At 43.2% G+C, this 14,199-nt stretch overlaps 1 protein-coding gene across 2 annotated transcripts in view; it reads left to right on the top strand.

Moving 5' to 3' along the window:
• Positions 1-14,199, top strand: part of DNAAF11 (dynein axonemal assembly factor 11) — a 72,893-nt gene that overhangs the window by 33,935 nt on the left and 24,759 nt on the right. For both annotated transcript variants that reach the window (XM_055432370.2, XM_055432371.2), the window contains exons 6-10: positions 4,631-4,822; positions 6,491-6,568; positions 10,008-10,073; positions 12,789-12,858; positions 13,659-13,754. In XM_055432370.2, coding sequence (XP_055288345.1) covers positions 4,631-4,822; positions 6,491-6,568; positions 10,008-10,073; positions 12,789-12,858; positions 13,659-13,754 — 502 coding nt within the window. The remainder of the gene's footprint in view (positions 1-4,630; positions 4,823-6,490; positions 6,569-10,007; positions 10,074-12,788; positions 12,859-13,658; positions 13,755-14,199) is intronic.

Below are 14,199 nucleotides of genomic sequence, written 5' to 3' on the forward strand. Positions count from 1 at the left end.
CCTGGTGCAGCCGTGCCTCTTTGGGTGGCTGTGTGAGTGGTTTTCCGCTTCTCATTTTTGTCGCACAATGGTGCCCACGCCTCCTCGTGCAAGTACGGAACTTCCTGTAGTATGTATTCAGCAGTGACGTTGCTGCATATTAATTGTAAACATCTTTTCAGCTTTATATGCATTGCCCAATTGTTTTTTCAGTTCAGTTCAGTTCAGTCGCTCAGTCGTGTCCGACTCTCCGCGACCCCATGAATCACAGCACTCCAGGCCTCCCTGTCTATCACCAACTCCCGGAGTTCACTCAGACTCACGTCCATCGAGTCGGTGATGCCATCCAGCCATCTCATTCTCTGTCGTCCCCTTCTCCTCCTGAGCCCAATCCCTCCCAGCATCAGAGTCTTTTCCAGTGAGTCAACTCGTTGCATGAGGTGGCTAAAGTATTGGAGCTTCAGCTTTAGCATCAGTCCTTCCAATGAACACCCAGGATTGATCTCCTTTAGAATGGACTGGTTGGATCTCCTTGCAGTCCAAGGGACTCTCAAGAGTCTTCTCCAACACGACAGTTCAAAAGCATCAATTGCTCAGCGCTTAGCTCTCTTTATAGTCCAACTCTCACATCCATACATGACCACTGGAAAAACCATAGCCTTGACTAGACGGACCTTGGTTGGCAAAGTAATGTCTCTGCTTTTTAATATATTATCTAGGTTTGTCATAACTTATGCTTTAAAGCGTACTAATTTAAACTCATATCAGCAGTGTTGGAGAGTTCCTAATCTTTTGTCAATAGTAGATAATGTGGTTTTTAAAACATTGGCCAATCACATTGGTTGTTAAATAGCATTTCATATTTTAATTTGCATTTCTAGAATTAAAAGTGAATTTCAGTATCTTAAATGTCTTTTTTTATGTTTATTAGCTATTTAGATTTTTTCTGTTTAGGACTTCCACCTATCTTAAATAAGTTGTAAGGGTTTTTCTTACTAATTTATGGCTCTTTTATATTCTAGATGCAAATTCTTTAGTGGTTATGAGGTTTGCAAATACATTCTTGCAGTCTGTCTGTGACTTGTCTTTAATTTCAATAAGTGCTTTTGTTTTCTAGAATTTAGACATATTAATGTAGCTAAACTTATTTTATACATTTTGATCTTATTTATGAAATTTTTCAATACCCCAGTGTCATATCTATCTTTCTGGGGTTAACTTTTGACAACAGTGTGGGGTAGGGTGCTAGTCATTTCCCCCATAGGATTGTCTGTTTCAGCCCCATTTATTAAAGTGCCATTCTTCTCCCATATTATATTCCCTACTCTTGTGATTCATGGGCCCATTTCTGGGCTCCCTAGATTATTCCGTGGGAGTACTGCCACATGGTTTTCATTTCTATAAATCTTGATTTTTGCTAGGAGATATTCTCCTGTTTCAAAATCATCTTGATACTTCTCATCTCTTTTTTACTCTTTTGTGAGAATTTTAGAGTCGGGCATTCAAACTCCCCCCAAATCCCTAGTGGAATTTTGATTGAGATTGCATTGAGTTTATATGTTCATAAGGGGAAAGTTGCTACCTTCAGGACATGGATTCTTTCCCTGCTGAACTTTGAGATAGCTCTATTTATTTAGACCTTCAGAGTCCTTCAGTAAGTTTTTATAATTTTCTCTATAAAGATTTTACACTATTTCTTATTAGACTTATTTCTAAGTATCTTTTTTTTATTGGAGGCTAATTACTTTATAATATTATATTGGTTGGTTTTGCCATACAATGACATGAATCCGCCCTGGGTGTACATGTGTTCCCCTTCTTGAATCCCCCTCCCACCTTATCTTCCCTCTGGGTCATCCCCGTGCACCAGCCCCGAGTATCTTGTAGAGTGGGATTTTAAAGACTGATTTGTTATTGGGTCTTTCTGATGTATATAGAGGCAAATAGTATTAAGAAATCTTGGTGGCGCTAGTGGTAAAGAATCTGTCTGCCAATGCAGGAGGCATAAGAGGCACAAGTTCAATCCCTGGGTCAAAAGATCCCCTGGAGAAGGGAACGGCTACCCGCTCCAGTATTCTTGCCTGGAGAATCCCAGGGACAGAGGAGTCTGAAGGGCTACAGTCCTCAGGGTCGCACAGAGTTGGACACAACTGAAGCAACTTAGCATGCATGTAATCTTGCTGAACTTTTTAAAAAGATGCAGTAGTTAGTCTGGTCTGTAGATTATCCTGTATTTTCTATGTAGAAAAAACACATTTTTAAAAAGTAAATAGTAACTTGAAAAATTTTCCAATCCTGCTACCTCTGCTTTTTATTTTTTTATGCTAAGCCTCCAGTATGCGGTGGAATAGCAACAGTAAGAATGAGTATCTGTATCTTGTTCCCAACTTTTAAAAGAATGTTTCCAATTCATTATCATTAAGTATAGTGATTCCTGTGCGGCTTTTGAAGAGTTGAGTTAGTTTCCTTTTATTCCAAGTTAATGGAAAGCTTTTATCATATCGATATTAGATTTTTGTTAAATGCTTTTTCTGTATCTATTGAGATAAGCATGTTTTTCTGTTGATGTGTTGAATTAACATTGATAAATTTTTCAAAATTAAACCATCCTTGAATTTCTAGAATAAACTCACCTTGTCCATATTTTATTTTCAGTCTTTTATTGAAGTATAGCTGATTGACAACCTTGTGTAGTTTTAGGCATACAGCAGAGTGATTCAGTAATATATATATATGTGTGTGTGTGTGTATGTGTGTATATTCTTTTTCAGATTATTATAGGTTATTACAAGATATTGAACAGAGTTCCCTGTGATACACAGTAGGTCCTTGTTTATCTATTTTATGTATAATAGTATGCATATGATGCTAATCATGAACTCCTAATTTATCCCCCACGCCACCTTTCCCCTCTGGTTACCATAAGTTTGTTTTCTGTGTCTGTGAATCTGTTTGCCAAACAAAATTTTTTAATGAGAATGAAACTAGTGATTTCAGTGATGGTTAACTAAAATCTTATAGAATATTTTAGATCCCCCCCTTTTTTTTCAGTACCATAAAGAACCATGGCTATATGACAAAGCATTTATTTTCAGTAATTTGCACTATATTGTTTATTAAACTGTCTAGTTGCATTTTATAATATATAAGGTGTTTAAGGAGAATTTTATTGTATATTCTGTTTGTACTCTTTAAATTTAATATTTTGGTCTGTCCTTTTAAAAAGCATTTTATTTAAAGGTCAACTGAACATTTTGTGTTATCTCATTTCAATAACAAGAATAATAACAAAATCTAACATTTAATGAGTCCTTACCATTTGCCGTCCTGGTACTAAAGGCTTCTTGTATTTGTTTTCATTTAATATCATTTTGTGACAGTGCAAATTCTAGGGAGAGGTGAGGGGGGAGAGCCTATACCTGTTGTGTACTGCTCGAATGATGTCCTTTTCTCTCTGCTAGAACAGTCCTCTGTCTCTCTGGCGCCTGACACACAGAAAGACATTCAATAAATGTTAGCTGAATCCTTGCTGAATAAATGTTGACTGCCATAGAATAATTATCTGATGCCTTATGGAGACATCGTTTAGTTCTCTGATAGTCCACAGACATGAATGAAAAAGAGAGCATTCCCATAGTCTCTCAGTTGCATCTGACTCTATGTGACCCCATGGGCTGTAGCCCACCAGGCTTCTCTGTCCATGCGATTTCCCAGGCAAGAATACTGGAGTGGGTTTCCATTTCTTTCTCCAGGGGGTCCTCCTGACCCAGGAATCAAACTTGTGTCTCCTGCATTGGCAGGCGGATTCTCTACCACTGAGACCCCAAGGAAGCCCATACCATGTGAAGTTACAAAACCCAAAGTCATCCATGAAAAATGAAGTAGATAGAGGCCATACCATGGGCAATGTCATATAGCCCACTGAAGAATTTTAGAGACAGAGAATCATTAAAGAACCTGGAATGTGCTTAGTTGCTGAGTCGTGTCTGACTCTTTGAACCAGGCTTCTTCGTCTATGGGATTCTGCAGGCAAGAATACTGGAGTGGGTTGCCATGCCCTCCTCCAGGAGATCTTCCCAACCCAGGGACCCACACTGCAGGCAGATTCTTTACTGTCTGAGCCACCAGGGAAGCCCCTAAAGAACCTGGAAGATGTGATCAAATTTTTTAGAAAGATTCCTCTGGGAGCAGTGTGAAAGATGAAACTGAAGGGTGCAAGACTGAAAGATTGATCACCAAGGCCCAGTGGTCCCTGAGTTTGTCTCACCATCAGAACCTCCCGTGACATATTGTAAAGCAAGAGTCCTAGGCACCCCTCCAAACTGACTGGATAGACTCTGATGGGAGCCTAGAGATCCAGACTGTGTATAAAGCTCCCCAGATGTCTCATATCAGCCCAATCTATGAACCCTTGAATCTGATTATGCGGCATTCCTGGTGGTGGGTAAGGTGGGCCTGTCCCAGTACTGTGGCACTAATTTCTCCAACTTGGCTCAGATAGGCTTTCTTTCAGACACATTTTGTTATTCAAAGCTAAGAATATAATATATATATATATATATATAAAACATATAAGGTATTTCAGGGGAAGTGTTCAGGATAAAACTCGGATGTCCATTATTGGTCTTGATGTGTTCTGTGTTTGTTCTAGCCCATCTTCTGAAGAGAGCAAAGACTACATCCAGGCACCAGAAGTACAAGAAGGGCACTGTAAGGAAAAGGAATCAGATGACAGAGAAGGTGACCTGGAATTCTGGAATAAGCCCTCTTTGTACACTCCTGAATCTAGATTGGAAACACTTAGACATATGGAAAAACAACGGAGAGACCAAGAAAGATTAAGGTATTCCACTTTTTCCTATCATCAAGAGTGAGAGGATATATTTTCATGATTGCACATTGTTTTATCCATCATCTGTGTCAAATCTGTGCTAGCTATCACATAGAGACTTTGCTTTTCCTAATTTCAGCTTTTTGTTGACGTGTATCTGCTAGCATTTGTTAATATCAGACTACCTTCTTTAGGTTGTTGTGAATCATGGCGTTTTAGGTATAGTTTTGTTTGTATGTCCTGAGCTTTTTAACAACTTTAAACATGTCAAATAGTATGGCCTGGTTTAGAGATACCAGTCCTCCAAGTCATTCTGTTCAGGTGCTGTGTCTACCCCATCTCATGAGTTTCTGCGATGTTTGCCCTTAATTGTCCGGGGTCATGGAGAACAAGGGCTTCCCTGGTGGCTCAGCTGGTAAAGAATCTGCCTGCAATGCAGGAGACCTGGATTCGATCCCTGGGTTTGGAAGATCTCCTGGAGAAGGGAAAGGCTACCCACTCCAGTATTCTGGCCTGGAGAATTCCATGGAGAATTCTTGTCCATGGGGTCACAAGGAGTCAGACACGACTGAGTGACTTTCACTTCACTATGGAGAACAATGTAGTTCATGGAAACGTGAACTTAATTGGACCTGGCAACCCAGTTACAATGCAGAAAAATGTGAATAAATTTCTATTACAAAATAAAGTTAACTGACACAAAATCTCAATTAAAAGAACAATAGAAGTCTAAGACAAAGAATCGCCTGTAGTTCTGTCATTTTAACACATCTGTCCATCTGATCTTCTAGAACTTGTCCATATATGCCTTTTTAAAGTTTTTATGTATTTTTTTAAAGTGTTTTAAATAAATATAATTTGCATCCTACATTTTCTTTCATGTTATTCCATGAATTTTTCCTCTTTACTCCATTCTTCTTCCTCCTGTCTCTACCCTTCATGGTAATGAGAGTTAGTTAGCAGGCTTGGACCCAGTCCACCTCTACAATCATATGAATGATTTCTGCAAATGTGGGATTGGGGATCTTTTTTAAGAACAAAAAATGGACTTATATTTTATATGTTTGTTCTCACTAAATCATCAACACTTTTCTACAACTTTTTAGTAAAGAGTGAACACTTTTTTTAATAGATGCACAATATCTCACGAATGTACCAGTCCGTCCAATTATTCCTCCACTGATGGACATTTATGATGGTTCCAGCGTCTTGCCTTTGCAGATGATGCTGTGATAGGCATCCTTTCACATAGATCCTTATGTATTGGTATTTTTATTTCTATAAAATAGGTTCTGTTTGGGATTTTAAAAACTATAATTTTAGCTAAAGTAGAAGCTGTATACACAAATGGAGAATTGACAGTTAGCTGAGTAAATCATGCATAAAATAGACTCATTTAAACATTCATGGCTATTTCGTGAAAAGGAGTTTTCTCCCCCATTTGAATGATCTGGCAAATTGTTTTGGTCACATTTTGGCTTTACAGATATGGGTATAATCACACAGAAATCTGGCTCAATTGTCAGTTCCCAGCCAGGGACCTCATCACAGTGAATTGATGTATTCACAAATACGCCATTAATTTTTCTGAAACTGTCTCACACATTAACTGCTTTCATATTATCTTTGTGTATTTTTTTCTCTCCCCTGCCCCTTGTTCCCACAACCCCCAATACTAAGTGAAAAGAAGAAGAAAGTGAAGCCACCCAGGATGTTGGTCACCGAGGACGGGAGGGCCCTGAATGTGAATGAACCCAAGTAAGTGGGATCAAGTGGAAACTTGACACGCGAAACGTGTGGTGTTGGTCATACCAAGGCTTCAAGGACACGTTTGCTCGGATATCTGACCACTCTTACTAAACCAGAAGAACCTACAAGAATGTCATTTTGTACATATTTAAAAGCAGAGTGCCATAGTGTCAAGTACATAATGTTATGTTTCATTCTCTCAGCATACAAAAAGTGATCTAGACATAAAGAAATCTTAGTTATTTCTGTATCCCCTGAAACTTTGGACCATGCACAGCTTTTTCCCCCAAAATTTCAAGTGCCCCATTGTTGTGTTTTTAATTTTTAAAACTCTGCTATGAACAAGCTAGCTGAGAATATTGATCACCTGTCCACCTACTTTATACTCTGGAATGCATCTGCAGGACTTTCGAGAGCTAAGACAAGAAATTGATATAAATTCCTCAATGGAGTTGATGAGAGGAAACAATATTCCAACTAGAAATCCTCATGTATAATAGTATCTTTTGTTGTTCAGTCACTAAGTCAAGTCCAGTTCCTTGTGACCCTGTAGACTATAGCCCGCCAGGCTCCTCTGTCCTCCACTGTCTCCCAGAGTTTGCTGAAATTCATGTCCATTGAGCTGGTGATGCTGTCTGACCATCTCATCCTCTGCTGCCCCCTTCAATTTTGCCTTCAATCTTTCCCACAATTAGGGTCTTTCCTAATGAGTGGGCTCTTCACATCAGGTGGCCAAAATATTGGAGAAGCCCATAGTAGTATCTAGCTATTTTAAAATTAAAACTAGAAAGCAGGCAGAGAAGGCCTTTTGTAGTCAAAATACAGATCAACAAGCCTGTGAACTCGATCATGTTGGCTTCATTTCATTACTCAGAATGTCTCCTTTGACCATCTCATTTGTTCTGCCTTTACCACGATACAGATGGTACAGTCCTGATCACTCTTGGGTGTCGCTGACTCATCTTCACAGCAGTCGTGTGTGACAGGCGGTACTTCTTCTTCACAGGTCCAACACCTGAACTGAGAGGTGGATGACTCACACAAGGTCACATAGCTCATTGGTGGTGTGGCTGACTTGCCTGTGCTTGCCTAATTCTAGTGGTGTCCATGATCAAGTCTGTAATCTCACCCCAACCCCACCACACACACACACACACACACACACACACACACACACATCTTTATCCAGCACACACACACACACACACACACACACACACATACACATCTTTATCCAGCAGGCATGAATGCATGATGCTAAGCCCTGGGGATGCAGAAGTGAATATGACAGATTTCTGCCTTCAAGGAACTTAAAAATCTAGTGGGGAGACAGTCCCTCTTCAGCCTACAGCAGGGCTTGAAGGAAACTCTCAGGACTCCTAGTAAGACCCCTCTGAAGCTTCTTCAGTCCCATCATTTTTATATTCTGCATTCACAACATTTCTATTTTCGGTCACATCTTTTCAAATCTCAGCCATGTGCTCAATGTAACAAATTTAACCAAACTGATCATTACTTTCCTTCTCGAAGCACTGTCTTCCCCTTGCTCCTGATTCTTTGACCCTCCTACCTTATCATCCTCTGCTTTGCCGGCTTCTTTCTGTCTTGCCTCCTAAATGCTCTGGGACCAACTCCTCAGCTGTCCTCTCTTTCCACATCCACTCTCTCAAGATCTCACCAAATCCCATGGCTTGAAAGACGTTTTCATTCCTCACAAGCAGACCTGATCTCTTCCCTGAGCTCAGGACTTGTGTATTCAGTTAGCTGTTTGAGAGCCTGTGTGGACGTAAGCTAGGTGTGGTGGGCTCATCTTGACTAAAGCAGAGGTCCTCGCTTCCATGCCCAAGACCACTTCCCATCAGAGCCTGCGTGCCCATCAGTGTCCTCTGGCTTGGGAGTGAGCATCCACTGGGTGTCAAGAGCAATACCGCAGATTCATCCTCCATCCTTCTCTCCCTCGTGTTACCAGTGAGCCCACAAGCTCTTCCTCCAGAAGTGCCAGAATCCCACCCCTTCTCATTCACCCCCTCACCACCTGCTTAGGAGGTCAGCCTCCCCTTCCCTGGACAGTTGCAGTGGGGTGGTGAGTGCTCTCTGTGGTCATTTCTCAGCCGCCTGCCACCTCTTCTACTTAGCAGAAGAGGGAGGGGGAAAGGGGGAAGGGGTACTCAGTTCCCCTCTTAAGGAAAGCTCCTAGAAAGATGAACGTTTTCCTTCAGAACTGAAGCACATGATCTCATCCAGCAGCCAGGGAAGCTGGAGAATGTGGTCTTCACCCTGCAGAGCCGTATTCGTCACTCAAATCAGGGGTCCTGTTACCACGGGTAAAGCAAGAGCAGACAGTGGGGAGTGAGTATCAGTGTCTGCCATAGAAAAAGTGAAAGTCACTCAGCCGTGTCTGACTCTTTGTGATTGACCCTATGGGCTATATGGAAAACCTCTCTGAAATTACCTTCTGAGAGATTTGTGAAGGGAGAGTTTAAGTTGGTGGCTGGAAAATGGGGCAATAAGCAATCAAGGCAGACGGGAAAACACCTATAATAAAAGTCCCAGAGATGAGATCAAAGACGCATGGGTCATCTGTGAACCTGAAGGAGTCCCCCGCATCGGGGCTGGTGGAAGTAGCGAGAGTGACCGCCACGAGCAGACCCCCAGCCGGCAGCAAATCTAGGGCTAGTGGTACATCTTCCCAAACAATTCAGCCTACGCTCCTTACCATCGTTGGGTCATGCACTTTACAGAATACGCCGGTAACTGAGACACTCAGAGTGAAACTGACCGGGTAGTTCTGAGCGGTGCATCGGCGGTATGGAAGGACTCATACCTTGGTACCTAGGACTCAGCCTCACAGTCCAGCTAAATGGCCTGGGGCTTTGAGGTCCCGCCTCCCAGATTCAGGCGGCCTCTTTCCCGGCTATGTCAGCCCTCTCTGAGCCTCTGTTTCTTCCTCTATAAAATGGAGGTGATGGGTCACAGGCAGCGTTTCTGGGGAAGTGGAAAGGTCACCGAGGAAAGAAGAAAAAAGAAGACAAGACTGTTTAAAAATGGAGGAATCGTGTGCTGGATAAGGGCAAGCAAATGCAACATGTGGTCCTCCGGCAACAATTCCCCGTTTCAGTTTGCTTGTAGCAAACCGGAATGACGAGGGGAAAAGAAAACTTTAACCACCAGATGTCTCTGTCTCTGCACTGATGCTGGTATTTTGTATCTAGTTTAAGATTCTCATATGGAAACCATGTAAACAGAAATAATTTATAAATATGGTGTAGGCTTCTGTTGAAATTGTTAAACTGTCAGACGTTTTATTGACCAGCCTCCAAAATAAGTGTGCCGTTGAAAAGGAGGATGTCGTTACGAGTAAATTTCCTTTTAATATTGGGATGGGGTTATCTATCAAGTATTGCTAAAGACAGCCTTTTTTTTCCCCCCTAAATGCATTGTTCCTTAGACTTGACTTCACTTTGAAAGATGATGAAAAACGTAACCGGATCGTCCTGGACTTGGCCGTGTATAGGTAAAGACATTTTATCATGTATTTATAGGGTGCCATTTGTTTCTGTTTTCCTTCTCAGTCACAGTCTCTTGAGTTCGGAAACGTGAACAGCAGCCTCTTTATCGCATCCTGAGTCCTGGCTGATCTCACCCACCCAACTCCCTTCCTGCCCCTCGGCCCTGCATCCTGACACCTGCTCCCCTCCCGCCCACCCCACCCCAGCTCTCCCTGGCTGTGACACTCGCTCCACCAGCCCAGGCCACCTTCTACCCTTCCTTGCTAAAGTCACTTAATGACACCCGGCCATCTGCCTCAATCCTCGAAGATACCAGGTTCTGGCTCACTCCCTCTATCCAGCTGCTTATTTCGGGATCCACATACATGGTGATTCTGCTTCTCCAGCCCTTTCAGACACACTGATGGCCCAGGACCTTGGTCCAGGCACCTCCCTCTGCCTGTGTCACTCTCACTGTAGGTCTGACTCCCCAGGACCTCTGTCCAGGCGCCTCCCTCTGCCTGTGTCACTCCCACCCTAGGTCTGATTCCCCAGGACCTTTATCAGGCGCCTCCCTCTGCCTCTGTCACTCCCACCCTAGGTCTGACTCCCCAGGACCTCTGTCCAGGCGCCTCCCTCTGCCTGTGTCACTCCCACCCTAGGTCTGATGTCCCAGGACCTCTGTCCAGGCGCCTCCCTCTGCCTGTGTCACTCCCACCCTAGGTCTGATGTCCCAGGACCTCTGTCCAGGCGCCTCCCTCTGCCTTTGTCACTCCCACCCTAGGTCTGATGTCCCAGGACCTCTGTCCAGGCGCCTCCCTCTGCCTGTGTCACTCCCACCCTAGGTCTGATGTCCCAGGACCTCTGTCCAGGCGCCTCCCTCTGCCTGTGTCACTCCCACCCTAGGTCTGATGCCCCAGGACCTCTGTCCAGGCGCCTCCCTCTGACTTTGTCACTCCCACCCTAGGTCTGACGTCCCAGAACCTCTGTCCAGGCACCTCCCTCTGCCTGTGTCACTCCCACCCTAGGTCTGACTCCCCAGGACCTTTATCAGGCACCTCCCTCTGCCTGTGTCACTCCCACCCTAGGTCTGACTCCCCAGGACCTCTGTCTGGGCGCCTTCCTCTGCCTGTATCACTCCCACCCTAGGTCTGATTCCCCAGGACCTTTATCAGGCACCTCCCTCTGCCTGTGTCACTCCCACCCTAGGTCTGATTCCCCAGGACCTTTATCAGGCACCTCCCTCTGCCTGTGTCACTCTCACCCTCAGTCTGATGCCCCAAGACGTTTGTTCAGGTGCCTCTCTTCCACTGCTTGTGTCACTGTCACCTTAGGTGTCCTCATGACCTTCAGGCCTCCATTCAGATGTTGCTTTATCAGTGAGGCCTCTCTGCATACCCCAACCATCCAGTCTAGACCAGTACCTGCCCTGCTCCAGCACTTCCTTCCACCTCGCCCTGCTTCTTGATTTCCACCTGACGAATTCTAAATTTCCTTGTGTTTTGAAAACTGTGTAGTTGAGGCAGAAACTTCTGTTTGTTCCTCCCTGTTTGTATCTTCAGCACCTAAAACAGCGCCTGACCCCTGTTAGGCGCTCAACAGCAACAGGACTGAAGGAATGAATGATCTCTGATGTTGTGGTCCGTGGGCGTTTACACTGCAATAAAGGCGCTTCTCTTTCTGAGGGATTTTGCTCCATGCTCTGTCTTCTTTAACCTCTCAGTAACCCAGTGACCTGGGAGGGATTGTTATCCTGGAATTACCCAAGGTGGGTTGGGGGTGAGTCTTGTGAATGTAGACACAGTAATTGCAGAAGTCAGAATGTGACCCTTTAGGCCCAGGCCCACGTTTAACTGTGATAAAATCCACACAGCAGTCTTAGGAAACAGTTGCTATTTGCATCCTCATCTTACAGGTGAGACTACAGAGGCTGAGAAAGGTTAAGGCATGTGCTCCAAGGTCATCAAGCGGGCGGGTGAAGGGGAATCAGTCCTCACAAGTCTGTGTGGTCAGAGTCTGAGCCTGTCACCCTGTATTTGTCCTACCTGCCTTACTTAATGTTTGTGATCTTTGAGTCATTGCCACGTTTCCAAACATTCACAATCAGTATTTTGACATGTATAAAAATAATCATTTGGCCAGACTTCTCATTTGAATGAGCAGCATGCAATCTAAACCTTTCCCCTCTTGTGGAGTTGCAAGCGGTGGCCCTCGGTCCTGGGGTCACTGTCGTGGTTGGCGGGAGGGGGGGTGCTGGGCTTTCTGGGCAGGACACGCCTAGTGGGGGAGAAGCTGAACCAGCCTTCCTGGATGGTCGTATAAGGACAGCTGCACGACTACTGTGGAAATAGAACAGAACAGAGCCCCAAGGAAGCAGGAGCTTAGTGGATTCAGCATTCCTGGCTATTCACATCGGTCTTAGGGGCTTAAAATAAAATATTCATGAAAGAGCATGGCAAGCCATTTTCTGCGAACCTCTGGTATTTCAGGCCGTAGATATTTTGGGGTGAGGGGCAATCAATGCCAAGTGTACTTGTGGGTCTAAAAATGAAATTGCTGATTTATTGGATTTCCTGTGAAATCTGGGGATTAATTTAAGATGGATATTCTAAGACCTGTGTATCATGGAAACTGTGAACTTTCTTCAGTTAAAATGGCCCCATAAGTGCGACTTTGTATTTGTTCTTCTTTAAACTTAATGTCTTTGAAAAATTACAAGACTCGATTGTTGAATTTTGAAGGTATTTGGACACCTCTTTAATCGATGTTGATGTACAGCCAACTTACGTGAGAGTGATGGTCAAGGGAAAGGTAAGTGTGACCCTGTAGGCTGTTACTATTGCAGAACTCAGCCTCACACCAAACTAACTTGCCTCAAGAAAAATTTTAAGCCATTTTAAAATAGAAAAAGAGAAATTCAGTGCTATTTTTTTTTTAGACACATGATTTTAAAAGAGGGGTATTTAGCAGAAACGGTAGCTGACCATGGTGTACCTTGATAAAATTAGTATTTTTAACGTGTATCTATTAGAGTTTTCCCAGACCTGATAAGATGGTCTATATGGGTAGCCTGTGCTTGAAATTTTATTTCAATATTATACACATTTAAAATTGTTAATGATTTCATTCATGAAAGTGAAAGTCACTCAGTCATGCCCAACTCTTTGTGACCTCATGGACTACACAGTCCATGGAATTCTCCAGGCCAGAATACTGAAGTGGGTAGCCTTTCCTACTGTAATTTTATAATTTTTGAAATAGTATGTTTTGCCGACTCTAAGTATTTGTGTGAGATAGCGTAAAGACTTTAAAAATGGAAATATGTTGATATTTTATGAAAAGACATTTTATCTATAAGTGATTTATCAGCCATGTTATCATAATTGGACCAATCATGATTTATGACTGATAATTGTTCTTTAGACCACTCATTAAAATTGGTAAAATAGTTTGTGCCTATGGAGTATAGCCACATATATTATTTTTTTCCTAATAAGTCTAATCAGTTTTTTTAACCATTGGTGAATTTTAAACGTGTAACAGAAGTACCTCTTGAAGGAGCTCCCTCGTGTGATATGCACTCACTGTCCGCACTTCCCGTTTACTCCCAGCCATTCCAGCTCGTCCTCCCTGCAGAAGTCAAACCTGACAGCAGTTCTGCTAAAAGATCTCAGACCACAGGGCACCTGGTCGTCTGCATGCCCAAGGTAGGCAGCATCATTTTGATCCATCTCAAGTCTGGGTATGTTTGTTCCTAAGGGAACCTGACCTACTAGGGCTCCTAATGACTCCTGATCAAGGTCCTTTTGGCTGAGAGAGCCAGAAAATCTTCTCATTCCAGGTCAGGTAGGAGAACAAAGGTCAGCTGACTCCTCCTGCCAGCAGTTCTTGTCTCTGCAGCCTTCTTCTGCCTCTCAGACTAGAATGGGGATAGAGCTGCGATGTGTAAATCACAGGAACCACTGAGCATGTCTGTCACATGGTGATCAGTACTTTCCTTACAAATAACTTTGAGAGGATATGTATTGGCCTACCTAACATAGGCCTTGGGTCCCTAAAAATTAAAAAAAAAAATGTGATTGAATTCCAAATGTTGAACTTACTGGTTTTGTGACTTTGGGCCACTTATTAACATAACTCTGGTCCTCAATT

The sequence above is a fragment of the Moschus berezovskii genome, chromosome 16, assembly GCF_049115385.1.
Source record: "Moschus berezovskii isolate FMDL1 chromosome 16, NW_MosBer_1.0, whole genome shotgun sequence".
Classification (NCBI taxonomy): domain Eukaryota; kingdom Metazoa; phylum Chordata; class Mammalia; order Artiodactyla; family Moschidae; genus Moschus; species Moschus berezovskii.